General features: G+C 45.0%; 1 protein-coding gene across 4 annotated transcripts in view; it reads left to right on the top strand.

Annotated features, from left to right (window-relative positions):
- The window catches only part of dcp1b (decapping mRNA 1B), a 144,066-nt gene that overhangs the window by 16,758 nt on the left and 100,866 nt on the right, over window positions 1-26,442 (top strand). For 3 of the 4 annotated variants that reach the window (XM_068050770.1, XM_068050766.1, XM_068050767.1), the window contains one exon: window positions 25,563-25,690. In XM_068050770.1, the coding sequence (XP_067906871.1) occupies window positions 25,563-25,690 (128 nt within the window). Of the gene's footprint in view, window positions 1-14,181; window positions 14,370-25,562; window positions 25,691-26,442 lie in introns of all 4 variants that reach the window. The other variant, XM_068050769.1, reaches the window with a different exon arrangement.

Consider the following 26,442-nt stretch of genomic DNA (forward strand, 5'->3'; position numbering starts at 1 on the left):
CAAAACCCTTGCAGTTGGTGTCGCTTTAGCCTTATAAGTTCCATCTGCAAGGACTTTTTCAGTACAAATCCACCTGTGTGACAAAGCTGGTTGCCCCTTATCTGGTACCTCAATAAACTCCAAGTTCTCTCCAACTATCTAATTGCCTTTGTCATGAAGGTGCTTCCATTATTCATTTTTTTTGAGGACTTATTTATTTATTTAGAGATACAGCACTGAAACAGGCCCTTCGGCCCACTGAGTCTGTGCCAACCAACAACCACCCATTTATACTAATTCTACATTAATCCCATATTCCTTACAACTAATCCCAAGCTATTTCACTGTTTTTGTTAATATCTATATTTGTACTTAATTAAAGGGTAATTGAGTAAAAGAAATGGCAGCTAGGGGAGTGCAGTGCTCCTCCTGCAGTATGTTCGAGGTGAGGGGAACCTCCGGGGACCCTGCCGACTTTACCTGCTGGAAGTGCATCCGTCTCCAGCTCCTATCAGACCGTGTTAGGGAACTGGAGCTGGAGCTGGATGAACTGAGGATCATTCGGGAAGCTGAGGGGGTGATAGATAGAAGCTACAGGGATGTCGTTACTCCACAAAACAAAGGCAGCTGGGTAACAGTTAGAGGTGGGAAGATGTCAGTGCAGGGATCTCCTGTGGTCGTTCCCCTCAACAACAAGTATACAGTTTTAGATACTGTTGGGGGGGGGCGGCCTATCGGGGGCAGGCTGCAGTGAACGGGCCTCTGGCACGGGGTCCTGCACTGTGGCTCAGAAGGGAAGGAGGGAGAACGGGAGAGCACTAGTCATCGGGGACTCGATGGTGAGGAGTACCGACAGGCGGTTCAGTGGGAGCAAGCGAGACGCACGGATGGTTTGTTGCCTCCCTGGTGCCAGGGTCCGTGATGTTTGTGATCGCGTCTTCAGGATCCTTAAAGGGGAGGGGGAGCAGCCAGAGGTCGTGGTGCACATTGGCACCAACGACGTAGGAAGGAAGGGTGGCACAGATGTTAGAAGTGAGTTTAGGGAGTTAGGCTGGAAGCTGAAAGCTCGGACGGACAGAGTTGTTATCTCTGGTTTGTTGCCGGCGCCACGTGATAGTGAGGCTAGGAATAGGGAGAGAGCACAGCTGAACACGTGGCTGCAGGAATGGTGTAGGAGGGAGGGCTTCCAGTTCTTGGATAATTGGACTGCATTCTGGGGAAGATGGGACCTGTTCAAACAGGACGGGCTGCATCTGAACCAGAGGGGCACCAATATCCTGGGAGGGAGGTTTGCTAGTACTGTTCGGGAGGGTTTAAACTAGTTTGGGAGGGGGATGGGAACCGGACTTGTAGTCCAGGGACCAGTGGGTCCACTCAGAAAGACAAAGAGTGTAGTGAGGTATTGGGGAAGGTAGCACTGTCGCAGAGGACAGATGGGCACGGAGAAGGGTTGAAGTGCGTATACTTCAACGCAAGAAGCATCAGGAATAAGGTGAGTGAATTGAAGGCGTGGATGGGCACTTGGGACTACGATGTTGTGGCCATCACTGAAACGTGGATAGGTGAGGGGGAGGAATGGTTCTTGGAGGTACCTGGTTATAGATGTTTTCATAAGATTAGGAATGGTGGTAAAAGAGGTGGGGGGGTGGCATTGTTAGTTAGAAATAGTGTAACAACTGCTGAAAGAATTTTCGAGGAGGATCTGCCGACTGAGGCACTGTGGGTTGAGGTCAGGAACAGGAAAGGAGCAGTCACCTTGATGGGAGTTTTCTATCGGCCCCCCAATAGCAGCAGGGAGGTGGAAGAGCAGATTGGGAAACAGATTTTGGAAAGGAGCAGAAGTCACAGGGTAGTAATTATGGGGGATTTCAACTTCCCAAATATTGATTGGCAACTCTTTAGATCGAATAGTTTGGATGGGGTAGTGTTTGTGCAGTATGTCCAGGAAGCTTTTCTGACTCAGTATGTAGACTGCCCGACCAGAGGGGAGGCAATATTGGATTTGGTACTAGGTAATGAACCAGGGCAAGTGATAGAGCTGTTGGTGGGCGAGCACTTTGGAGATAGTGATCACAATTCTGTAGCATTCACTGTGGTAATGGAGAGGGATAGGTATGTGCAACAGGGCAAGGTTTACAATTGGGGGAAGGGTAGATATGATGCTGTCAGGCAGGAACTGAGGAGCATAAGTTGGGAGCATATGCTGGCAGGGAAGGGCACGGTCGAAATGTGGAACTTTTTCAAGGAGCAGATAGTAGGGGCCATTGATAAGCATGTCCCTGTCAGACAGGGAAGGGATGGTCATGTGAGGGAACCGTGGTTGACAAGAGAGGTTGAGAGTCTTGTTAGGAAGAAGAAGGATGCGTATATAAGGTTGAGGAAAAAGGGCACAGGCATAGCTCTGGAGGGATACAAGATGGCCAGGAAGGATCTGAAGAAAGGGATTAGGAGAGCTAAGAGAGGGCATGAAAAATGCTTGGCGGGTAGGATAAAAGAAAACCCCAAGGCCTTTTACGCGTATGTCAGAAATATGAGGATGACTAGGGGGACCGTAGGTCCGGTCAAGGACAATAGCGGGAGACTGTGTGTTGAGCCGGAAGAGATAAGTGAGGTTTTGAATGAGTACTTCTCTTCGGTATTTACGAATGAGAAGGGGTGTATTACTGAAGAGGACGGTGTGAAACAGACTGGTAAGCTCGAGGAAGTGCTCGTTAGGAGGGAAGATGTGTTGGGGTTTTTGAATAACTTGAAGATAGACAAGTCTCCCGGGCCTGACGGGGTATATCCAAGGATGTTATGGGAAGCAAGGGATGAAATTGCAGAGCCGCTGGCAATGATCTTTTCATCTTCTCTGTTGACGGGGGTGGTACCAGGTGATTGGAGGGTGGCAAATGTTGTGCCCCTGTTCAAGAAAGGGAATAGGAACAACCCTGGGAATTACAGGCCAGTTAGTCTTACTTCGGTGGTAGGCAAGTTGATGGAAAAGGTGCTGAGGGATAGGATTTCTGAGCATCTGGAAAGACACTGCTTGATTCGGGACAGTCAGCACGGTTTTGTGAGGGGTAGGTCTTGCCTCACAAGCCTGATTGAATTCTTTGAGCAGGTGACCAAGCAAGTGGATGAGGGTAAACCAGTGGATGTGGTGTACATGGATTTTAGTAAGGCATTTGATAAGGTCCCCCATGGTAGACTTATGGAGAAAGTCAGGAGGCATGGGATAGTGGGGAATGTGGCCAGTTGGATTAAGAATTGGCTAACTGATAGAAGGCAGAGAGTGGTCTTAGATGGTAAATACTCAGCCTGGAGCCCAGTTACCAGTGGCGTGCCACAGGGATCAGTTCTGGGTCCTCTCCTGTTTGTGATTTTTATTAACGACTTGGATGAGGAAGTCGAAGGGTGGGTCAGTAAATTTGCAGATGATACAAAGGTTGGTGGAGTTGTGGATACCGAGGAGGGCTATTGTCGTCTGCAAAGGGACTTGGATAGGTTGCAGTGCTGGGCTGAAAAGTGGCAGATGGAGTTTAACCCTGAAAAGTGTGAGGTCGTCCATTTTGGAAGGACAAACACGAATGCAAAATACTGGGTTAACGGTAGGGTTCTTGGGCATGTGGAGGAGCAGAGAGACCTTGGGGTCTATGTGCATAGATCGTTGAAAGTTGCAACTCAAGTGGATAGGGCTGTGAAGAAGGCATATGGGGTGTTAGCGTTCATTAGCAGAGGGATTGAATTTAAGAGCCGTGAGGTGATGATGCAGCTGTACAGGACCTTGGTAAGGCCTCATTTGGAGTACTGTGTGCAGTTCTGGTCGCCTCATTTTAGGAAGGATGTGGAAGCCTTGGAGAGGGTGCAGAGGAGATTTACCAGGATGTTGCCTGGAATGGAGAATAAGTCTTACGAGGAAAGGCTGAACATTCTAGGCCTCTTCTCATTAGAACGGAGAAGGATGAGGGGTGACATGATAGAGGTTTATAAGATGATCAGGGGAATAGATAGGGTAGACAGTCAGAAACTTTTTCCCCGGGTGGAGCAAAGCGTTACAAGGGGTCATAAATTTAAGGTGAAGGGTGGGAGATATAAGGGGGATGTCAGGGGAAGGTTCTTTACCCAGAGAGTGGTCGGGGCATGGAATGCCTTGCCTGGGGAAGTTGTTGAGTCAGAAACTTTAGGGACTTTCAAACGGCTTTTAGATAGGTATATGGATAAAGGAGAATGATGGGGTATAGATTAAATTGTCCTTGACAGAGGACAAAGGATCGGCACAACATCGTGGGCCGAAGGGCCTGTTCTGTGCTGTATTTTCTATGTTCTATGTTCTATGTTCTCCTACCACCTACCTACACTAGGGCCAATTTACCTATCAACCTGCAAGTCTTTGGCTGTGGGAGGAAACCGGAGCACCCGGCGGAAACCCACGCGGTCACAGGGAGAACTTGCAAACTCCGCACATGCAGTACCCAGAACTGAACCCGGGTCACTGGAGCTGTGAGGCTGCGGTGCTAACCACTGCACCACTGTGCCACCCACAAGTCTGTGGAAAACACCTAAGAAGATACCTGGACTTGTTTTTTTTTAAAGGGTCACTGGAAGAATGCTTGGGACTTTATTTAAAAAAAAACACTTGCTGGAAGACACATGTCTTAAGCTAAGTAAACAGCCAGAGCCTTATGGACTGTGGAACTGTTTGGACTTGGAGACGTCACATGTCTGAATTTATGGCTATCAGGAGTTTTGGTTTCGTTTTTGGACATTGTTTGGAGTTCAGTTGGGGTTGCAGCCTGCAGAGAGGGAGAGAGAGAAGCAACCAATTCCTCCTGTTCCACTTCTTTGAGAAACCCTGAAAACAAGTATGAGAGCTGGAGAAACTGATGCAGCATTTCTCCTGAGAAGCTTCAGGAAGACTTCCTCTTGACATCTCCTGAACGAACTGCTTCTGAAAAAATCCCAGTGAGAACTGCATGTGTCTAGTGACACCCGTCTACGTGTATTAGGACACAAGACCGAAAGTCATGTGGAATATTTTTCATTTTTTCTTTAACCTGTATGTGTGTGTATTTGTGTGTATGTGTGTATTAGGTTTGTTACGACCAGGTGAGGCAGGGGTCTAGGGCTGCCCTCTCAGCCTTTGCCTGGTTTGGCTAGAACAGGGTTTAATTTTAAAACACTGTGGTTTTAGCTTCCCCCTCGGTGAATCCTTGTTCACTACTCTCTAATTGTAATGGCAAAGGAATCAACCAGACAGGTTTTCTTAGATTTGAAACAAAAAAGGCGTCAGTTTATTAACCTTAAAACTCTAATTGGTTAAAACTACTCGATATACACGATGAACACACATGCAAATAGAGACAGAAAAGGAGAACGAAGGAGAAAGGTTTAAAGTAATGGCTGGAGTTCCGTTACTAGCTTTTGGGTTTGATGTAAAGTCTTGGAATGCAGTTGTCTTGCAGTTCTCATTGGGGCCCAGTGCACGCTTTCACTTGTTTAGCTGCAGGAGTCTTCTCTCTTGAGGTTTGAGTGGCTTTAGTGGATCCCCCTGGAACTTCGGGGGAGGGGGGCTAGTTCTGTCTCTGACACAGACAAGACGTGGATCACTGTTGCCCAGACCAATCTCCCGTAATTGAATCAGTGAGCAGTTCCCATTGTTCCTTTTTTTTTCCAACTGTCTTTTAGAATGCACAATGATCAGTCGTGTTTCCAGCCACTGTCCTTTTAAACCAAGCTATTTTTTCAGTCCCGTTGCAGTTTCAAATTAATGTTCCATATGATGAAATCAACATGTCTCACTTTGGCAGGTGTGGTTTTCATGGCAGAAGGGTAGATAATTATACTTTTCATATTTCAAACTGTGTGTTAATAAGCTTTGAATTTCTTTTGAAAAAGTTTTATTTTATAATAAATGAACAACTTTGTTTATTTAAAAAAAATCTGGTTGGCGGATTTTTTTTTTCTGAAACAAATATAGATAAAGTATATAATTGTCCGTATCAGTTACTGGGTAGAACATTTAAATATATGTTATGACCAGTGGAGTAGTGGAAGACAGTGGATTCCTCCAACCTCGGTTGCAACACCTTACATTAGTTTATTCTCAGGTTTATTGGCAGCCACCAAATCTTCATGATCATGAGGCCATCTGGTTCTAGTTCTGTTTTGAGACTGATGAGGCCTGTATTTCATTATGTAATCGATTTAAGCCTCTAATTGCATTTTTATGTCTGTCGGAACTACTGTTATGAGATCACTCTCTTGAGCAATCAGGGGGTCTTTCTCTGGTACACTATCATTTTTTGACGCAAGAGCCACATCTGGACCTACTATCAGTGCTTGCACTGCACTTTCTTACTCTATTCTCTTTCAACCCATTCTGCCAGTCCATGGACCTCACTTCTTGGCCATCATTCTGAACATTCAACCAATATTTAAACTTGCCAGTAGCTTTTCATGCACGTCCCAGAATTGTTGCATCCCTCCATTCACTAGACCTTTCTGGAATATATGTCACTTTTGGCAGTTGTCCTGTGTGTCATTACCATTGTCCAGCCCTTGGTCTACTGTATTCTCTTCCTCAAGACCTTCATCACAAACCACATGAGCACTTGAGGTGCAAGGTGTCTCATTTACTTCAATCAGCTGAGTCCGAGATTTTCTAATTAATTCCAATGAATCATGAGGAATGAACCTCAACAGTTTGATTTGCCATGTTTCATAAGTACTGTCTTACCATCACAATCTATTACCTTACCAGAGCCTTTCCATTTTCTGCGGCTATCTAAGATGGTGACTTGGATCTTGGAATACAGAGTAGAATCTCAAAATTTGCTGACGACACCAAACTTGGAAGTGTGGCAAACAGTGAGGCTAATATGAACCACCTGCAACAGGACATCAGATAGGCTAGCAGAATGGACAGAGAGGTGGCAGATAGAATTTAATACTGACAAGTGTGAACTAATGCAGTTTGGCAGAAGGAATGGGGAGAGGCAAGAGATACTTAATGGCACAGTTCGAAAGAGTGTGCAGGAACAGAGGGACCTGTGGGTGCATGTGCATAGATCTTTGAAGGTGGAAGGACATATTGAGAGACTGGTTAGACTGGCCAAGAGAGTGTGGGAAAATGGCGCACTGACACGGAACACAAAAGTCCGCGTGTATCAAGCCTGTGTCCTCAGTACCTTGCTCTATGGCAGCGAGGCCTGGACAACGTATGTCAGCCAAGAGCGATGTCTCAATTCATTCCATCTTCGCTGCCTCCGGAGAATCCTTGGCATCAGGTGGCAGGACCGTATCTCCAACACAGAAGTCCTCAAGGCGGCCAACATCCCCAGCTTATACACCCTACTGAGTCAGCGGCGCTTGAGATGGCTTGGCCATGTGAGCTGCGTGGAAGATGGCAGGATCCCCAAGGACACATTGTACAGCGAGCTTGCCACTGTTATCAGACCCATCGGCCGTCCATATCTCCGCTTTAAAGACGTCTGCAAACGCAATATGAAGTCCTGTGACATTGATCACAAGTCGTGGGAGTCAGTTACCAGCGATCGCCAGAGCTGGCGAGCAGCTATAAAGGCGGGGCTGAAGTGTGGCGAGTCGAAGAGACTTAGTAGTTGGCAGGAAAAAAGACAGAAGCGCAAGGGGAGAGCCAACTGCGAAACAGCCCTGACAACCAATTTTATCTGCAGCACCTGTGGAAGAGTCTGTCACTGTAGTATTGGCCTTTATAGCCACTCCAGGCGCTGCTCCACAAACCACTGACCACTTGCAGGCGCTTACCCATTGTCTCCCGAGACAAGGAGGCCAAAGAAGAAGGTTAGTAAAGCATGTGGGATCTTGGGATTCATAAATAGTCATTGAGTACAAAAGCAGGGAAGTTATGCTGAACCTTCTTGAAGCTCTGGTTATGCCCCAACTGAAGCATTGCATCCAGTTCTGGTCACCACACTTCAGGAAGAATGTGAGGGTCCTTGAGAGGGTGCAGAGGAGATTTACCAGAATGGTTCTGGGTGGAGGATTTTAGTTACAAGTTTAGGTTGGAAAAGCTGGGGTTGTTCTTAGAACAAAGGAGATTGAGGGAAGATTTAATACAAATGTACAAGATAATGACAGGCTTAGATAAGTTAGACAAGAAAAAGCTGTTCCCATCAGCAAATGGTACAAGGAGTAGGGGACACAGATTGAAGGTTTTGGGCAAACAATGCAGGGGAAATATGAGGAAGCACTTTTTTGCGCAATTGGCGGTAATGACCTGGAACTCGCTGTCCACCAGCTTGGTGGAAGCAGAGACAATCACTGACTTCAAAAGGAAGTTGGATGGCCACCTGAGAGAAAGCGACTTGCAGTGCTACGGGGATCGGACCAGCGAGTGGGACTGACAGCATAACTCCGTGGAGAGCTGACATGGGCTAGATGGGCCGAATGGCAGCCTCTTGTGCTGTAAATGACTCTCTTGACTTTATACGATGACCCAGAGTTATCTGAATTTTATTCGAGACCTCAGCCTTGATGAAAGCCCATCTCCCTGCATGTAAAGCATTCAAATGCTTCAAAGGGCGGCGCAGTGGTTAGCACCGCAGCCTCACAGCTCCAGCGACCCGGGTTCAATTCTGGGTACTGGCTGTGTGGAGTTTGCAAGTTCTCCCTGTGTCTGCGTGGGTTTCCTCCGGGTGCTCCGGTTTCCTCCCACATGCCAAAGATTTGCAGGTTGATAGGTAAATTGGCCATTATAAATTGCCCCTAGTATAGGTAGGTGGTAGGGAAATATAGGGAAGGTGGGGATGTGGTAGGAATATGGAATTAGTGTAGGATTAGTATAAATGGGTGGTTGATGGTCGGCACAGACTCGGTGGGCCGAAGGGCCTGTTTCAGTGCTGTACCTCTTTAAAAATAAAATGGAATCTCATGGGATGTGGGCGTCGCTTTTGCCCATCCCTAATTGCCCTTGAACTAAGTATCTTGATGGGATATTTCAGAGGGCATTTAAGAGTCAACCACATTGATGTGGGTCTGGAGTCACATGTAGGCCAGACCAGGTAAGGATGGCAGATTTCTTTCCCTGAAGGACATTAGTGCACCAAGTGGGTTTTTATGACAATCGATGGTAGCTTCATGGCACCATTACTGAGATTAGCTTTGAATTTCAGATCTTTATTAATTAACTGAATTTAAATACCACCAGCTGCCATGGTGGGATTTGAACCCGTGTCCTCAGGGCATTAGCCTGGGCTTCTGTATTACTTATACAGTGACATTACCCCCACTACGTCACTGTCTTGCAGTACCTTCCAGAACAGGAGGACTATTGCACACCACAGAAGGCAATTTGGTGTTTTATTCTGTGATGGTGTCTTTGTGTGCAAACTTGTTCTATACAGCTGACCTGTTGAATAGATTGTTAGGTGTTATGAATTTGGGTTCAAAGCTTGTGTGTTTTTTTTCTGAGACAGTCATTTACTGGAAATTAAACTGAAAGCTCCAGAGAGTTCTGGAAAAGACAAAACTGGTCTTAACCAGTTTGAAACATTCAGTCTCTATGATCAGAGGTATGACCAGAGACGTGTAACGAGCTCAGCTTTCAGTTAGAAGAATATTCTGCAGTGTGTGCAAGAAAAAACAAGCCAGCTGTTGTTTTAAAGAGACAAACTGGGAGCTGTAACGTTCTGGATACTGCAAAGGCTATGGGCCTTGACAATAATACGGCAATAGTATTGAAGACCTGTGCTCCAGAACTTGCCGCGCCCATGGCCAAGCTATTCCAGTACAGCTACAACACTGGCATCTACCCGGCAATGTGGAAAATTGCCCAGTATGTCCTGTACACAAAAAGCAGGACAAGTCCAACCCAGCCAATTACCGCCCCATCAATCTACTGTCAATCATCAGTAAAGTGATGGAAGGTGTCATCGACAGTGCTATCAAGTGGCACTTGCTTAGCAATAACCTGCTCAGTGACGCTCAGTTTGGGTTCCGCCAGGGCCACTCAGCTCCTGACCTCATTACAGCCTTGGTTCAAACATGGGCAAAAGAGCTGAAATCAAGGGATGAGGTGAGAGTGACTGCCCTTGACATCAAGGCAGCATTTGACCGAGTATGGCATCAAGGAGCCCTAGCAAAAGTGAAGTCAATGGGAATCAGCGGGAAAACTGTCCACTGGTTGGAGTCATACCTAACGTAAAGCAGGATGGTTGTGGTTGTTGGAGGTCAATCATCTCAGCTCCAGGACATCACTGCAGGAGTTCCTCAGGGTAGTGTCCGAGGCCCAACCATCTTCAGCTGCTTCATCAATGACCTTCCTTGAATCATAAAGTCAGAAGTGTGGATGTTCGCTGATGATTGCACAGTGTTCGGCACCATTCGCAACTCCTCAGATACTGAAGCAGTCTGAGTAGAAATGCAGCAAGACCTGGACAATATCCAGGCTTGGGCTGATAAGTGGCAAGTAATATTCGCGCCGCACAAGTGCCAGGCAATGACCATCTCCTACAAGAGAGAATCTAACCATCTCCCCTTGACATTCAATGGCATTACCATTGCTGAATCCCCCACTATCAACATTCTTGGGGCAACCATTGACCAGAAACTGAACTGGAGTGGCTATATAAATACCGTGGCTACAAGAGCAGGTCAGAGGCTAGGAATCCTGCAGCGAGTAACTCATCTCCCCACAGCCTGTCCGCCATCTACAAGGCACAAGTTAGGAGTGTGATGCAGTACTGTCCACTTGCCTGGATGGGTGCTGCTCCAGCAACATTCAAGAAGCTCGACACCATCCAGGACAAAGCAGCCTGCTTGATTGGCATCCCATCTAGAAACGTTCAATCCCTCCACCATCGATGCATAGTGGCAGCAATGTGTACCATCTAGAAGATGCACTGCAGCATCGCACCAAGGCTCCTTAGACAGCACCTTCCAAACCCGCGACCTGTACCAACTAGGAGGACAAGGGCAGCAAATGCATGGGAACACCAGCACCTGCAAGTTCCCCTCCAAGTCACACACCATCCTGACTTGGAACTATATCGCTGTTCCTTCACTGTCACTGGGTTAAAATTCTGGAACACCCTTCCTAACAGCACTGTGGGAGTACCTACCTCACACTGACTGCAGCAGTTAAAGAAGGCAGCTCACCACCACCTTCTCAAGGGCGATTAGTGATGGGCAATAAATGCTGGCCTAGCCAGCGACGCCCACATCCCACAAATGAGTAAAAAAAAAACACAAGTTCACGAGCCTGGTTCGTGGATGCAGGGATTTTACTGTGAGGAGAGATTAAGTAGACTAGGAGTATATTCCCTGGAATTTAGAAGCATGAGAGGTGATCTAATTGAGACACATAAAATTCTTAACGGGCTTGATGGGGTAGATGCTGAAAAAGTGTTTCCTCTGGCTGGGGAACACGGGATAACTGTCTCACATTAAGGGGTCAGACATTTAGGATTGAAATGAGGAGACATTTCTTCACTCAAGGGGTAATGAATTTTTGGAATTCTCGATCCCAGAGAGCTGTGGATGCTCAGTCATCGAGTAGGTTCAAGACAGATGGATAGATTTTTGGATACTGGGGGAATTAAAGGATCTGGAGATAGTGTGGGAAAGAGGAGTTGAGGTAAATAATCAGCCATAATCTTATTGAATGGTGGAGCTTGTTATACTCCAGCAAGCCAGTTTGTGAAGGATAGAACCGGAGCCAATCTTTACATGCTTTTATATTTATTTACAGAGTTGCACATTACAAGCATACAGCTCCTATCCCAACAACCACAGTTTCAGTCTGTGTTCATTTGTAGGGTGTTATGACCAGGTGAGAAAGGTGTCTAGAGGTCCCTTTCAGCCTTCACTTGGTCTTACGGTAACAGTGTTTTATTTTTAAACACTCTGTTTTTAGCTCCCCCTCGGTGAATCCTTGTTCACCGCTTTCCAATTATTCAGTAAAGAAATGAGCACAAACAGGCTTTCTTCGTTTTAAAGAAGAAAAGTGAAATTTATTAAACTTAAACTCTAATTTGCTTAACATCAATGGATAGCATGAATACGCGATATGCACATGCAAATAGAGACTGAAAAGAGCAGAAGAAAAATAAAGTGGAAAGGTTTGAGGCAATATCTGAAGAGTTGTTACGGTTCTTCAAACTCATTGTAGACTCCTTGCTTGTAGGTAATTCTTTTTGTTGAGGCTCAGTATTCTTCTTAAATGTTGTTCACTGTTGGAGACTTTTCTCTCTGGGGGTTCATGCGTCTTCAATGGATTCCGAAGCTGGTGAGAAAGAGCTGGGAGCAGACAGGAGAGGAGAGGGTCTTTTCAATCCAGGAGCAAACCGCTTTCTGTCTTCAAACGCACTGTTTCTCCAATTTAAAACACTCAGTTCAAAAAAACTGCAACAGCCAGTTAGTCATGTGACTAAACTGGTCTGACCAAATCTGTTCTGTGTACTGGGAGCAGGGACTGGTTCCTTTTTTGCAGCACTGTCTGCTAGTATGCAAAAATGTATTTCTGGCTAGGAACCTGGCAATTCCTTGTAATAGGCCCTCTTTTTGTCCTAGCAATAATTTGAAGTTTAGTGTCCATGTGGCAAAATTAGTGTGCCTCATTCTTGGCAGGTGGGGGCCTGCATGACACGAGATTCAAGTGAATCACGAATTAATGACCACCACCTGCATACAATTAAACACAATTAATATACCATTAACAGAGCAGGCTCAAAGGGCCAAATAGCTTTTTCCAGCACCTATTTCTTAGGTTATGTTTTCTGCAAACAAAAGAGCAGGTGTAATTACTAGATTCTGACTAGTGTTTTAATGAGGTTAACTGGTGAGAAATTGGAAGATAATGGACTGGAACTTTTTGGAAATATAACATTGTGTTAACGACACACATTATTAATGCTTAAATCAGCCAGCAAGTTGAGGGAAATGAGAGATGTGCCATGAGTTGCATATTCCAGAACTTGCTCATCAGTGCGTGGCACGCTGCTGGTTGCTTCACACAGGCAGCATCTCACTCTTAGCCTCAGATTTTTAAGAGCTTGCTAGATTTGCACATAATTTCCCATTAAACTTGCCACAGAAAGATACGCCTGGTAATAACAGCACAAGTTCATTTTTATCTCATGGAATTTAATAGTACAGTGCCAGTCAACCTCTGGCCCAGAATTAAACTGTTTAAACTGTGGAATCTCATTTGTTCAGGTAATAAATTGTTGTTTGAGATTTTAAAAGATGTTATTTTAATTTTTACTTTTTCTTTCTGTTCCCTTCTGTCTTTTTTCTCTGTTAAATCTCCCTTTCCCTTTCTGTACCTAATTTAATTCTCAATTTACCCATTCTAATTCACCCTCCGTTTCAGTTGATCTGTTTATTTCCCAATCCTTAAATTTAATTGGTTAAGGAGATAGATTGTTGGTCCCACTGTTCACTGAGGTTCTGGAAGCCCTGTTGTCCTCACTGCTGTTATCAATTTTGCACTTCCAGCAAATTATGATGCAAAATGTTTTTAAGCTGAAGGATGCAGAAAAACATTTAAGTAGCAGGGTCGCCATGAGATGCACTGCTTTATCAAAATCTGGTCCAATACTGAGGTTTGGTAACCCTGCATGTGCAATGCTAGGAAAGTATATTTTCCAGTAGTTAAAATGTAATCTGCGCAGTAGTGATTTTTTTTTAGTATGCATATGTGTGTGTCTGTATATACATATATATAAAAAACACATGTGTATATATCGATAGTGTATAGCAGTGGAGATTGAAATAACTTTCTGTTTATTGCCTGGAACCTCATTTTGAACCCTGTACTGTATGAAAGCCAAAGCATTTCAGTTACTTATTATAGTTCCTTCAAAAAAGAGAATACTGTTTGCTCAAATAAAAACAAAATGCTGGGAATACACAGCAGGTCTGGTAACATCTGTGGAGCGAGAAACAGAGTTGACGTCACAGGTCTCTGACCTTTCCTGATGAATCGTTTGAACTGTGAAATTTAGTTTACTGCCGTACAGGTAGATGAAAATAATGATGCCCTAAAATTAGTGCCATAATTTAGTTTATGATGCCCTAAAATTAGTGCCATAATTTAGTTTATCATCAGTTATAGTATATGTTTTTATTTTGAAATTTAAAACATGTATAGCTTTTCCTGATGGCTGAGAGTTTATCCAGTGGGTAGCTGAACTTTGAAGAAAGATTGAAGATTTGTGGCCTGCACCGCTTACTTTCCAGGAGAGGAGCGGGCCTGTGGGAGGAACATAGACTGGAGAGCAGGTAAATAATGCCCGAGGATCGTGGTCTACACCACTTGCCTTCCGGGAGAGAAGCAGAGAGGAGCAGCAGATTCCAGGCACACACTGAGTTTGGTGGGGAGAAAAGTGAACAGTGACATCACAGGAAAGCCGTAAATTGATTGGTTGGTGAGTAACTGCCATTAGGGTGTGTGTGTGTAAAGAGCTGGTGTATGTAAAGAGGTGGGAATTAGGAAAATGTAAAATTTTAATTAAGATTTAAGTAGCTTAATTAGCTTCCTTATCATGAATAAATAAACACCAGTAGAAGGCAAGTAAGAACCTGTTCTGTTTTATTTGTAAGTAGGAAGGTTTATCAGTAGTAGTAAGGTTTATATTAATAACATAAGTAGTTAGTGAGTAGAGGCATTAATTAATTAAGAAAATAATTAATTAGTTAAATAAAACACAATAAAGATGGCAGGGCAGGGGATGTGTTGCAACTGTAGTATGTGAGAGTTGGTGGATACCAGTGTCATGGGGGGAGCGACAGGGGTGGGAACGCCATGGAGGGGAAACTGCATGGGAGGGGGTGATGGGGATGACATGAGAGGGGTTATGGGATGGCGGAAATGGCATTTGGGTGGGAAAATGGTAGGACATGGATGGGTGGTTGGGAGGGAAGGACAGGCATGGGAGGTAGGGTGGGAGCGGAGATGGGGGACAGCATGGGAGTGGAGGGTTATGGCCTGGGAGATGGGATGCTATGAGAGGGATGGCATAGCAAGAAGGGGTGGAATGGGGGATGATTGTTAATGCTAGAGGGGTGAGGGGAATGGGATGAGTATGGCATGAGAAGGATGGTTTGGCATGGGATTGGGATTGAAAGAAGTACTGTTGCAATAAAAATACTAATTTCACTGCAACTGTTTGCAGGTCTCTGCTAGTATACATAGAAACCAATGTAAAAGCTTCATCTGAGACTTTTATATCTTCAAATATATTTTGCTCTGTTTGATCAGTTAAGAATTTTACTAAATTGCCATCAAACCTCTCAATATGGTGGCATAGTAGTAATGTCACTAAACTAGCAATCCAGAAGCCCAGGCTCATGCCCTGGGGACACCATGGCAGCTGGTGGAATTTAAATTGAATTAATTAATAAAATCTGGAGTTGAAATCTAGTCTCTGTATAGTGCCATGAAACCATCATCGACTGTTGTAAAAACCCATCTGGTTCCCTAATGTCCTTTATGGGAAGGAAACCTTACCTGGTCTGGCCTGCATGTGACTCCAGACCCATAGCAATCTGGTTGACTCTTAACTGCCTTCTGAAATGGCCTAGCAAATCACTCAGTTGCCAAGGGCAATTAGGGATGGGGGAAACAAATGTTGGCCTTGCCAGTGATGCTCGCATCCCATGAAAGAATAAAACAATTTAATAAAGTAATGCATTTTTAGTTTTACACACAGCAAGATATAGTCTATGAATTTGGAGTTATTTTTTGCTCCAAACAAATTTGAATTATTCAATTTGTTCAAAAAAAACAAACATCTATTGAGGAATGTGTTTTAGAAACGTGAACACTATAAACTCCGCAATGCATAGTTCAGTTATTTTTCGTAAAGGACTTAATTACTCTGGTTTGCTTTCTGCTGACTGCACATTTGGCCACAAAATTGTCATTTCTATGGTCAAATCACAAAAAAATAGGAGACCGTGGCCTTGGCAGGGCTGCTTCTCTATATTTGTCTGCTCGTTGGGTCCTGTTGCTTGAGCTTCTTCCTCACTCTTACTCTCACTAGCAGCAATATCCTCTGCCAAAGTATCAATAATTTTCACATTGGTAAGCACTCTGGTCCTTCACTCAGCAACTCCAGCAATGGATTCAAAGCCATTGTCTGCCTCCAGTCTCAACAAAGAACATGTGCTTAAATATGTCTGTTGCTTCAGAGTTAGCTATTTGTGCCCATGTCTAATGCACCTGTTTCCACTGCTAATAGGATGAATTTACAATGCCGAAAGCAGTTGTCATTGGATTCTGCTTTCATCTCCTCCTATATTGAATGGATTATGTTGATTTCCTGCCCAATATCCAACATGAATGATACAGCAGCACTTTGGCAGAAATCATTTTTCACAGCGAGCATTTCTTGTAATGCAGCTCCATAGCATGTCATATAAGCTTGATGTGTCATGTTTGGTATAAGGATATTAGCTCTGTTGCACTTAGATGTAACACTTCATGTGAGTTTCACATTTGTCAATTTTTGAGGATACCTTATGGTCACAGTAACATTGATGTCACCCATTCTTTCTGTCGGGCAGAGGCAGAGTAACATCACAAAAACATGAGGGGGGGGGGTGGGGAACTGTTTGGAATTCCCAATCGCTGGCTTTTTTCCCCCTAGCCCTGCTACAAATCATGAAATCTATGCTTAGCTTTTATTTTCCTCCACCTGAGCATATTTTGTTAAAAGCTAGTGTTCTGTTTGAGTAAGGCTTGTAAAACAAAAAGTTTCACCAGCATTAAAGAACTATTCAGTGTTCTAACAAGAGGAATTATGAGCTCAATTTTTTAGGGAGGCAGAAACGGGAGCTGGCTCTGGTTTTGGGTCAGTAACCTGCATCTGTTCGGAAACTGATGTGGGTTCAGATTTTCAAATGGGCAAACCCTTAATTGTTATGGAGACGGGTTTCCTATCCACTTAGAGCCGATGGACCAGATGAAGTGTGGGACTTGTGTAGACACCCCACGGTAGCCAACACTGAGGCTGCTGGTTCTCCTGAGGGAGGGATCTGAGGTTTGTGCCAAACTTTCCACTGCACCAGAGGGAAGCGTGATGTCACAGGAGAGCTGGAGGTCTGCCACTAGAGGAAGGGCAGACCCGCGCTGACCTGGATCTAAAGCTGGAGGCTGTGGTGGAGAAGAGGGAGATGCTTTTCCTGGAGGATGGCAGGATGAGGCCACCTTGTCGTGCAGCAGGGGCACCTCTCTGTTCAGTCTTATCCCCCTCTGCCTCCTTTCTTACCTTCTGCTCCTCCCTCGATGGGCTGTTTCCATCCAGGACCTCAATGTCTTCAGGGTCCGCACCTCTCTGGCGGGCCATGTTATGGAGAGCGTAGCAGACAACCACAATGACAGACACCCTTGCAGGCGGGTTTTGGAGGGGACCACCCGGCCGGTCTAGGCACTGGAATCGCATCTTCAGAAGCCCGATGGCCTGCTCAATGGTTGTCCTGCAGAGCAGGTGGCATTGGTTGTATTGCCTCAGTGTCTTTGTCTGGGGCTCCCTTAGAGGAGTCAGTAGCCATTTCTTCAAGGGATTTAAAAGCAAAATACTGCGGACGCTGGAAGTCTGAAATAAAAACAAGAAATGCTGGAACTGGTTCCGAAGAAGGGTCACTGACCCGAAACTCTGCTTCTCCTTCCACAGATGCTGCCAGACCTGCTGAGTGGTTCCAGCATTTCTTGTTTTTATTTCTTCAAGGGATTTCCCTTGTCCCCTTAGATCCATCCACACACTTTGGGGGTTGGATTGAAGATCCGAGGCAGTGGATGATGGAGTTGTGGTAGCTGGCAGAAAAGTGAGCACACGTGTGGAGGAAGCTGTTGTAGTGGGTCGCAGACCATTTGGACGTTGAGCAAATGGAAGCCTTTGTTATTGATGTATCGTATTTGTCGACCACTGGGCGCCTTGATGGCCACATAGGCGCAATCAATGATGCCCTGCACCTGGGGGAACCCAACAATGAAGGCAAAGCCCAATGCCCTTTGTGCCTCGACAGGCACATCTGTGTCAATTGGATGTAGTCCCCTGCCTTCCTGAATATGACATCCATGACCTGCCTTATGGTGTGATGAGCTATTGACTGCGAGGTGCCTTCTAGGCCCACAGCTGATCCCTGGAACAACCTGGTTGCATTGAAATTCAGACAGCAGAGACCTTAACAGTTGTATGGACCACGAGGCCTCAGGTCGTTATGAATCAGGGCACAAATGTCCGAGACCATCTGCCTTGCTAGGCACAGCTTCTTACAACAGTGGCACTTTGTCATTTGAGGATAGCTGGCTCTTGGGCTGCAGACCTGATGCCTTGGGTAGCGCCTTCTTCACCTGCTGTGCTTCTCTGGCCTCCTGCCGTCCAGGAGGTGGCATCTGTCGCAGCACATCCTGGCTGCTCTGTCCAATCTCAGAGTAGTCTGTTCCCATCTGAACTCCCGAAGTTGGGCTTTGTGTCTTCACTAGGCCTTCCCCTGCCAACCTCGGGTGTCCCAGTGATTTTTTTTTCCTTCGTTCATAGGATGTGGGCGTTGCTAGCATTTATTGCCCATCACTAAATGCCCTTGAGAAGGTGGTGGTAAGCTGCCTTCTTGAACCGCTGCAGTCCATGTGGGATAGGTACACCCACAGTGCTGTTGGGAAGGGAGTTCCAGGATTTTGACCCAGCTACAGTGAAGGAATGGTGATATAGTTCCAAGTCAGGATGGTGTGTGACTTGGTGGGGAACTTGCAGGTGGTGGTGCTCCCATGCATTTGCTGCCCTTGCCCTTCTAGTTGGTAGAGATTGTGGGGTTGGAAAGTGCTGTTTAAGGAGTCTTGGTGCATTGCTGCAGTGCATCTTGTAGATGGTACATACTGCTGCCATTGTGCGTCAGTGGTGGAGGGAGGGAATGTTTTTGGATGGGGTGCCAATCAAGTGGGCTTCTTTGTCCTGGATGGTGTCTAGCTTCTTGATGAAAGTAGACTGGTGGGGCGCTAATTGGCTGGATTCAATTTGTCCTGCTTTTTGTGGATAGGGCATATCCGGGCAATTTTCCACATTGTCAGGTGGATGCCAGTGTTGTAACTGTACCGGAACAGCTTGGCTAGGAACGCGGTCAGTTCTGGAGCGCAAGTCTTCAGTACTACTGCTGGAACGTTGTCAGGACCCATAGCCTTTGTAGTATCCAGTGCTTTCAGCCGTTTCTTGATATCACGTGGAGTGAATGGAATTGGCTGTAGACTGGCATCTGTGATGCTGGGAACCACAGGAGGAGGTCGAGATGGATCTTCCACACGGCACTTCTGCTGAAGGTGGTGCAAATGCTTCAGCCTTGTCTTTTGCACTGATGTGCTGGGCTTCCCCATCTTTGAGGGTGGGGATATTTGTGGAGCTTCCTACTCCGGTTCGTTGTTGAATTGCCCACCACCATTCATCACTGGATGTGGCAGGACTGAAGACCTTTGAGATGATAAGTTGGTTGTGGGATTGCTTAGTTCTGTCTGTTGCATGCTTCTCCCACTGGTTGGCATGCAAGTAGTCCTGTTTTGTAGCTTCACCAGGTTGCCACCTCACTTTTAGGTATGCCTGATGCTGCTCTTGGCATGCTCTCCTGCACTCTTTATTGAAGCAGGGTTGATCCCCGGCTTGATGGTAATGGTAGAGTGAGGGATGTGCCAGGTCATGAGGCTACAGATTGTGGTTGAATATAATTCTGCTGCTGCTGATGGTTCACAGTGCCTCATGGATGCCCAGTTTGGAGCTGCCAGATCTGTTCTGAATCTATCCCATTTAGTACAGTACTACTGTTACACAACACACTGGAGGGTATCATCAGTGAGGTGTTACGAAAGTGCTTCCTTTTTAAAACAAAATTTTGAGCACTTGTGTTAAAACTGAAAAGATTCCATGGATGTGTTTTTTTTTTACCAAGTTTGCAGAAAGGACACTTGAGATGCTGTTTTGAAAAGCACCTGTGCTGGAAGTCATGTGCTTGGGCTCAGTAAACAACAGAACCTTTGGTGACCTGGGGGAAAAATGGGTACAGCGAAACCACATGTCAAGGTTAATGGAGGTAAGGAGGTCAGCTCTCAGTTTGGGGTTTGGATATTGTTTTCAGTGCCGTTGGGGTGGGAACTGTTTGAAAACAGTTGGTGTTTTCCTGCCTTGGAAAAAAAAACACCCACCTCACTTCCTTCCGTACCTCTTTGATGAAATCCGGCAAAGATCCAGTGTGGGAGAGCTAAAATCGGTGGTTCTGCATAACTCATGAGAAGTTGAAAAAATCCTGCGATTCAAGTGTGTGCTGGTGGAAAATCCTGAAGCCACTTGTCTCCTGGAAAGCCTACTAGAATAATTCTTGACATCTCCAGAACGGACTGCTTCTGAAATAATCCCTGTGACCCGTCTCCATATACCCGGACGCCAGAACAAAAAAAGGGACAACTGACTTCCTTCCTTATCCTCTCTCTTTTTTCAAAGAACAAAGAACAGTACAGCACAGGAACAGGCCATTCAGCACTCCAAGCCTGCGCCGATCTTGATGCCTGCCTAAACTAAAACCTTCTGCACTTCCGGGGACCGTATCCCTCTATTCCCATCCTATTCATGTATTTGTCAAGATGTCTCTTAAACGTCATTATCGTACCTGCTTCCACCACCTCCCCCGGCAGCAAGTTCCAGGCACTCACCACCCTCTGTGTAAAGAACTTGCCTCGCACATCCCCTCTAAACTTTGCCCCTCTCACCTTAAACCTATGTCCCCTAGTAACTGACTCTTCCACCCTGGGAAAAAGCTTCTGACTATCCACTCTGTCCATGCCGCTCATAACTTTGTAAACCTCTATCATGTCGCCCCTCCACCTCCGTCTTTCCAGTGAAAACAATTCGAGTTTATCCAACCTCTCCTCATAGCTAATGCCCTCCAGACCAGGCAACATCCTGGTAAACCTCTTCTGTACCCTCTCCAAAGCCTCCACGTCCTTCTGGTAGTGTGGCTACCAGAATTGCACGCAATATTCTGAGTGTGGCCTAACTAAAGTTCTGTACAGCTGCAGCATGACTTGCCAATTTTTATACTCCATGCCCCGACCGATCAAGGCAAGCATGCCGTATGCCTTCTTGACTATCTTATCCACCTGCGTTGACACTTTCAGTGACCTGTGGACCTGTACGCCCAGATCTCTCTGCCTGTCAATACTCCTAAGGGTTCTGCCATTTACTGTATACTTCCCACCTGCATGAGATCTTCCAAAATTCATTACCTCACATTTGTCCGGATTAAACTCCATCTGCCATTTCTCTGCCCAAGTCTCCAACCGATCTATATCCTGCTGTATCCTCTGACAATCCTCATCACTATCCGCAACTCCACCAACCTTTGTGTCGTCCGCAAACTTACCAATCAGACCAGCTACATTTTCCTCCAAATCATTTATATATATATATTACAAAGAGCAAAGGTCCCAGCACCGATCCCTGCAGAACACCACTAGTCACATCCCTTCATTCAGAAAAGCACCCTTCCACTGCTACCCTCTGTCTTCTATGACCGAGCCAGTTCTGTATCCATCTTGCCAGCTCACCTCTTATCCCATGTGACTTCACCTTTTGTACCAGTCTGCCATGAGGGACCTTGTCAAAGGCTTTACTGAAGTCCATATAGATAACATCCACTGCCCTTCCTTCATCAATCACCTTTGTCACTTCCTCAAAAAACTCAATCAAATTAGTGAGACACGATCTCCCCTTCACAAAACCATGCTGCCTCTCGCTAATAAGTTTGTTTGTTTCCAAATGGGAGTAAATCCTGTCCCGAATAATCCTCTCTAATAATTTCCCTACCACTGACGTAAGGCTCAGCAGCCTATAATTTCCTGGATTATCCTTGCTACCCTTCTTAAACAAAGGAACAACATTGGCTATTCTCCAGTCCTTTGGGACCTCACCTGTAGCCAATGAGGATGCAAAGACCTTTGTCAAGGCCCCAGCAATTTCTTCCCTTGCCTCCCTTAGTATTCTGGAGTAGATCCCATCAGGCCCTGGGGACTTATCTACCTTAATGCTTTGCAAGACACCCAACACCTCCTCCTTTTTGATAATGAGATGACTGAGACCATCGACACTCCCTTCCCTCGGCTCATCATCCACCAAGTCCTTCTCTTTGGTGAATACTGATGCAAAGTACTCATTTAGTACCTCGCCCATTTCCTCTGGCTGCACACATAGATTCCCTTCTCTGTCCTTGAGTGGGCCAACCCGCTTCGTCAAGAATTAGCAAGTATTTGCCAAAGTAGTCTCTTTTTTGTCTTTTTGTAACAGACCTCTGCAGAGAGATTTTCTGTATTTTTCCAGTGTGTGTGTGTGCAATTGGGGAATTTAAAAAGGGAACTTTCCTATTTCAATCTATCTGTTAATGCTTTGCTTCAATATTGGTTAAGTCTTGTTTGATAAACTGACAGTTCTGTTGTTCAAGAAACCTGGATGGTGTATTTCAGTCTGGGATAAAAAAAAAATAGGGTGTATGATTGGCTGTACCAGTAAGCAGGTAAACATTTAAATATATGTTGTGACGTGTGGAGAAGTGTAACTAAAAAAGACAGTGCACTCCTCCCACCTTGGTTGTAACAGTGGAGACGTGACTTCTTTTGCACAAAGATTATGCGGTGGTCATTCCTACCAATACTGTCAAGAACAGATGCATCTGTGACAGGTAGATTGGTGAGGACAAGGTCCAGTAGGTTTTTCCCTCTTGTTGATTCCCTCACCACCTGCCACAGCCTGTCTTTTGCAGCAGCTGAGCTTTATTTTGGACCTCTGCATCATGTTACGCAGCCCTTCCCATAATCCTCATGGCCCTCCACATTGGTCACATCTTCTACACCCTGCCGTGCTCCAGACATGGCATTCTTCCTATGCCTTTCGTTTAAAAATCACGAACTGTTCCTGAAATACCTGCTCATGATTTCCACAATGATCTCAACAGGCAATTGATTGGAGACGTGCGGGCTTGCCATTCCCTCCCTACAGGTATCCCTTTAAAAATAGCTTCACGTTCCGGAGGCGGAGGACCTGGTGCTGACCTCTGAGAATGCGATCTTCAGATTGCGCACGCATCTACTTCTCCTCCCAACGAGCTTTGCGAATCCGGCCCTCTATCAGTCATCCAGTCACTACAACATTCTGTGTGATTGCCTCTCTTTGCATTGTTATGATCCTGCAGTATTTCTTCCCTGAGAAGAATGCAGTATGCCTTTAAGGCTGGAAAAAGAGTTGTACTGCTTTAAGGCTGCATGGTTGAATATAATTCTGCTGCTGCTGATTCGGAGACTGCGATTTAAAGGGTGCATTCCCGTTGCCTTGGATGCAGCCACTCGGACTGAACATCGAGAGATACATTTGTTACAATTCAATTTTGAACTGGCATGTAGTGCAAGCAGACTGTTCTGACAGAGGGCAGAGACAGACAGCTGTGTGTTAGAACCTGAAAGGAGTGCTGTCAGACCATTTCAACTGAAGGATAAGAATTTAGTCTTTATTTATTATTACCTCTCAAAATTCTGAAAAAGTCATGCCAAAACAGAGATCTCTGATCATTTAAACTGAAGGAAGGAAAGTTAGACTGTGACAATCTTTTATCTCTCAAAAATTCTAAAGCCAAATTGATTCATTCAAAAAGTGTTTGCAAGTCGTTAATTGTTGAAATTCATTGCTGGAGAAGGAAAGCACCACTTACTGCTGGAATTATACTACGGACTGTTCTACTGTTGAACCTTTTTTCCCCATCGGATGGCTGTGAGGACTTCAAGCAACATTGGACTGCAAATTTGCAAGGACTCAAATTTTTTTTATTTTAAATGTTGTTTATGTCTTCGTAGTGTTTAAGAATTTAGTTTTTCTAATTAAACAGTTAATTTGTTGATCTAAAGACACCTGGTTTGGTTAGCCTCATTTGGGGGTTAATAGATGGTACAATTTGGCTGGATCTTTCTTTAATTTGGAAAGTTTAAAATAATTTGTGAGGCGATCTGTGGAGAGACGGGATTGAAATAACAGTGCATTTCTCCCACCACAATCAGAATCGTTTAGCTTGATTGGGGGCTTTGACTGGAGCGGTTGGTCGTAACAGCATAGACCAGGACTTGATTGCGTGACAGTTTTTAATTGGTTGATTAGCAGTGCAGAATAGGGTCTTTTCAAAATTCTGAAGTGAATTTATCTGCCTTTTTGAACTTGATGAGGTTGTATAAGCCAGGAGATTTAAGTGTTGTGGCTTGCTTAAATCAGCTCAGTGTTGAGATCTGGAGATGTTCAATTTTCCATACTGGGAATGGAGAAGCAGAGTACTCACCTATCAAAGGACTGTGATTGCAAAGGCAGAAACTGGCTTGACAGTTGAGAAAGCAGCGGGATGATACCTGAAGGTGTGAGAGGGAGTATGGATGGATGGGGGAAGAAAGAGGCATGAATGCAGTGGCGAGTTGCATCTGAGTCCAAGTTCAGTTTGGTTGCCATTTCCCTGGCGCCTCTGCCTTAGTGCTGCTGGGCACTGGTCCTCTAACTCTCCTGCATCTCATCTCTTAAATTCCTTCCCCAGTCATACTGGACCCCAGGACCTCACTTTTAAATCTCCGAACTCTCTCCCTGTGCACTCAAATTCCTCGATTGTTTTCTTCTTGCTGCCTGATTCAAGAACGAGCCTGATGCTCCCAATCTCTGAAACCACAGGATCCCTGGTCCAGGTAATTTGGATCAGAGGACCTGCACCAGAGTCCCCAGAACCTCCATCTCCAATGTTTCTGGAACCTTATCTCTTCCCTGCCAGGATTTTAGGATCTGTTCCTCCCAAATACAACAAAATGATGAGACAGCGCCCAGTCCCAGGAGATTAAATGGCTGCGGAGTGGCAGGGGAGGGGGCGGTGTAGGATGGGCCTAGACTTGATGCTTCAATCATCGGGGGTGGAGACCAAATGATCAGCTGGTCTTTGCCTGCTCATCCTTTTCATATGTTCATATTGATAGACTCCAGACTCCCTTCCCAGTACTTCCATCTCCAATGCCAATAAGGCAGTGTCCCAGCTAATATCACTTGGCATAATGCCCCCCGTTCTTCTTAAATTTTCGACACACGATGAAGGTACAGATTTTTTTTAAAAATCTGCTTTAGGTAAGGATCAGTTTTCAGGAGGGAAGGGAGAGACTAACTATTTTTCTTGACCCTTTAATTTCCTGTAATTGCTTGTATTTCTCATCTGTCCAAAATTACATTTAGGCAGCAGCGTAACTATTCATCTGCTCAAAGCACAGTAATGTTGCACAAGGACAAATTTTGCATTGTTTTTGATTTGGGTGCAGGTGGTGGTTATGATTTTGTGTAATGAATGGAAAAATAATTTGCATACATTTTAGTATGACTATAATGTTTCTTCACCAAGTATGCACATGGTCGTGCACCAAGATCTCTCTATCACCTTTGGTAAGTGCTTTTTCTTGGTTCAGAGCAAATTTGTAGATACTTGGGTTAACTGGTAGAAATAGATTTTCAGTACAAGATTGTCAATGTTTTTATTGTTCATCAGTGCTATTCTGACTGGCCATTCTCTGCTTTTGGTTCTAGATCTGCCTCTCCAAGGCATGGCTTCACGATCATGAACAGACTGAGCGTGGAGAACAGAACTGAACCAATTACCAAGGATTTGGACTTTCAGTTACAAGACCCTTTTCTGCTCTATAGAAATGCACAATGTAAGATTCGAAGTATTTTCTTATAACTGCATTTAGCTGATAAAATTGTACTCCATATTATTGGCCACTTTTAAATTTCAGACACAGCTTGGCTTAAGTGTTTCCTGTTCCTGAAATAACAAAACTGACTTGAATTGAGCAAAAGTAGCTGTTTTTTTTCCTGGCCTGTTAATTAGGCCAATGACATAGTAACTGCTGTCTTTGTATTGGACAGTCAGTAAGAGCACTTCCATTTGAATCATGACTTCTGTAAGAATCCAGTTTCATATCCTACATTACACAACATTGCCAGTGCTTAAGCTAGCCTCCCAGTGTTTAATGATAATGGAGTGCTCCATGGAATAATGGAGAAATATCCTAATCTATAAAAGTGAAAGTTCATTGATGGTCACTGAGAGAGAAAGTCAATCTATCCATTTGACCATAAGAACCTGGATAACAGTAGGCTGTCTGTTTTCTGAGAGGTGTGGTAGGGGAGGAGATGGAAGAAAAGCATATTCAGGACACTATAATGGGGAGTTGAGCATTAAAATGGCACAGTAGCTAACCTCGTTTGTTTTCATTTCCCCCACCAAAACAACTCCATGCACCTGTGTTTGTCCCAGCATAGACAGCTACTTGAATGAAAAGTAGACCCTGCTGCTGCATGCACCATTTGACACCTGTAATTTATATTTGTACGGAAAGTCCTCATCAGGGAACTCCTCTTTGCTGACGATGCTGCTTTAACATCTCACACTGAAGAGTGTCTG

This window comes from Heterodontus francisci, chromosome 18 (assembly GCF_036365525.1).
Source record: "Heterodontus francisci isolate sHetFra1 chromosome 18, sHetFra1.hap1, whole genome shotgun sequence".
Taxonomy (NCBI): Eukaryota; Metazoa; Chordata; class Chondrichthyes; order Heterodontiformes; family Heterodontidae; genus Heterodontus; species Heterodontus francisci.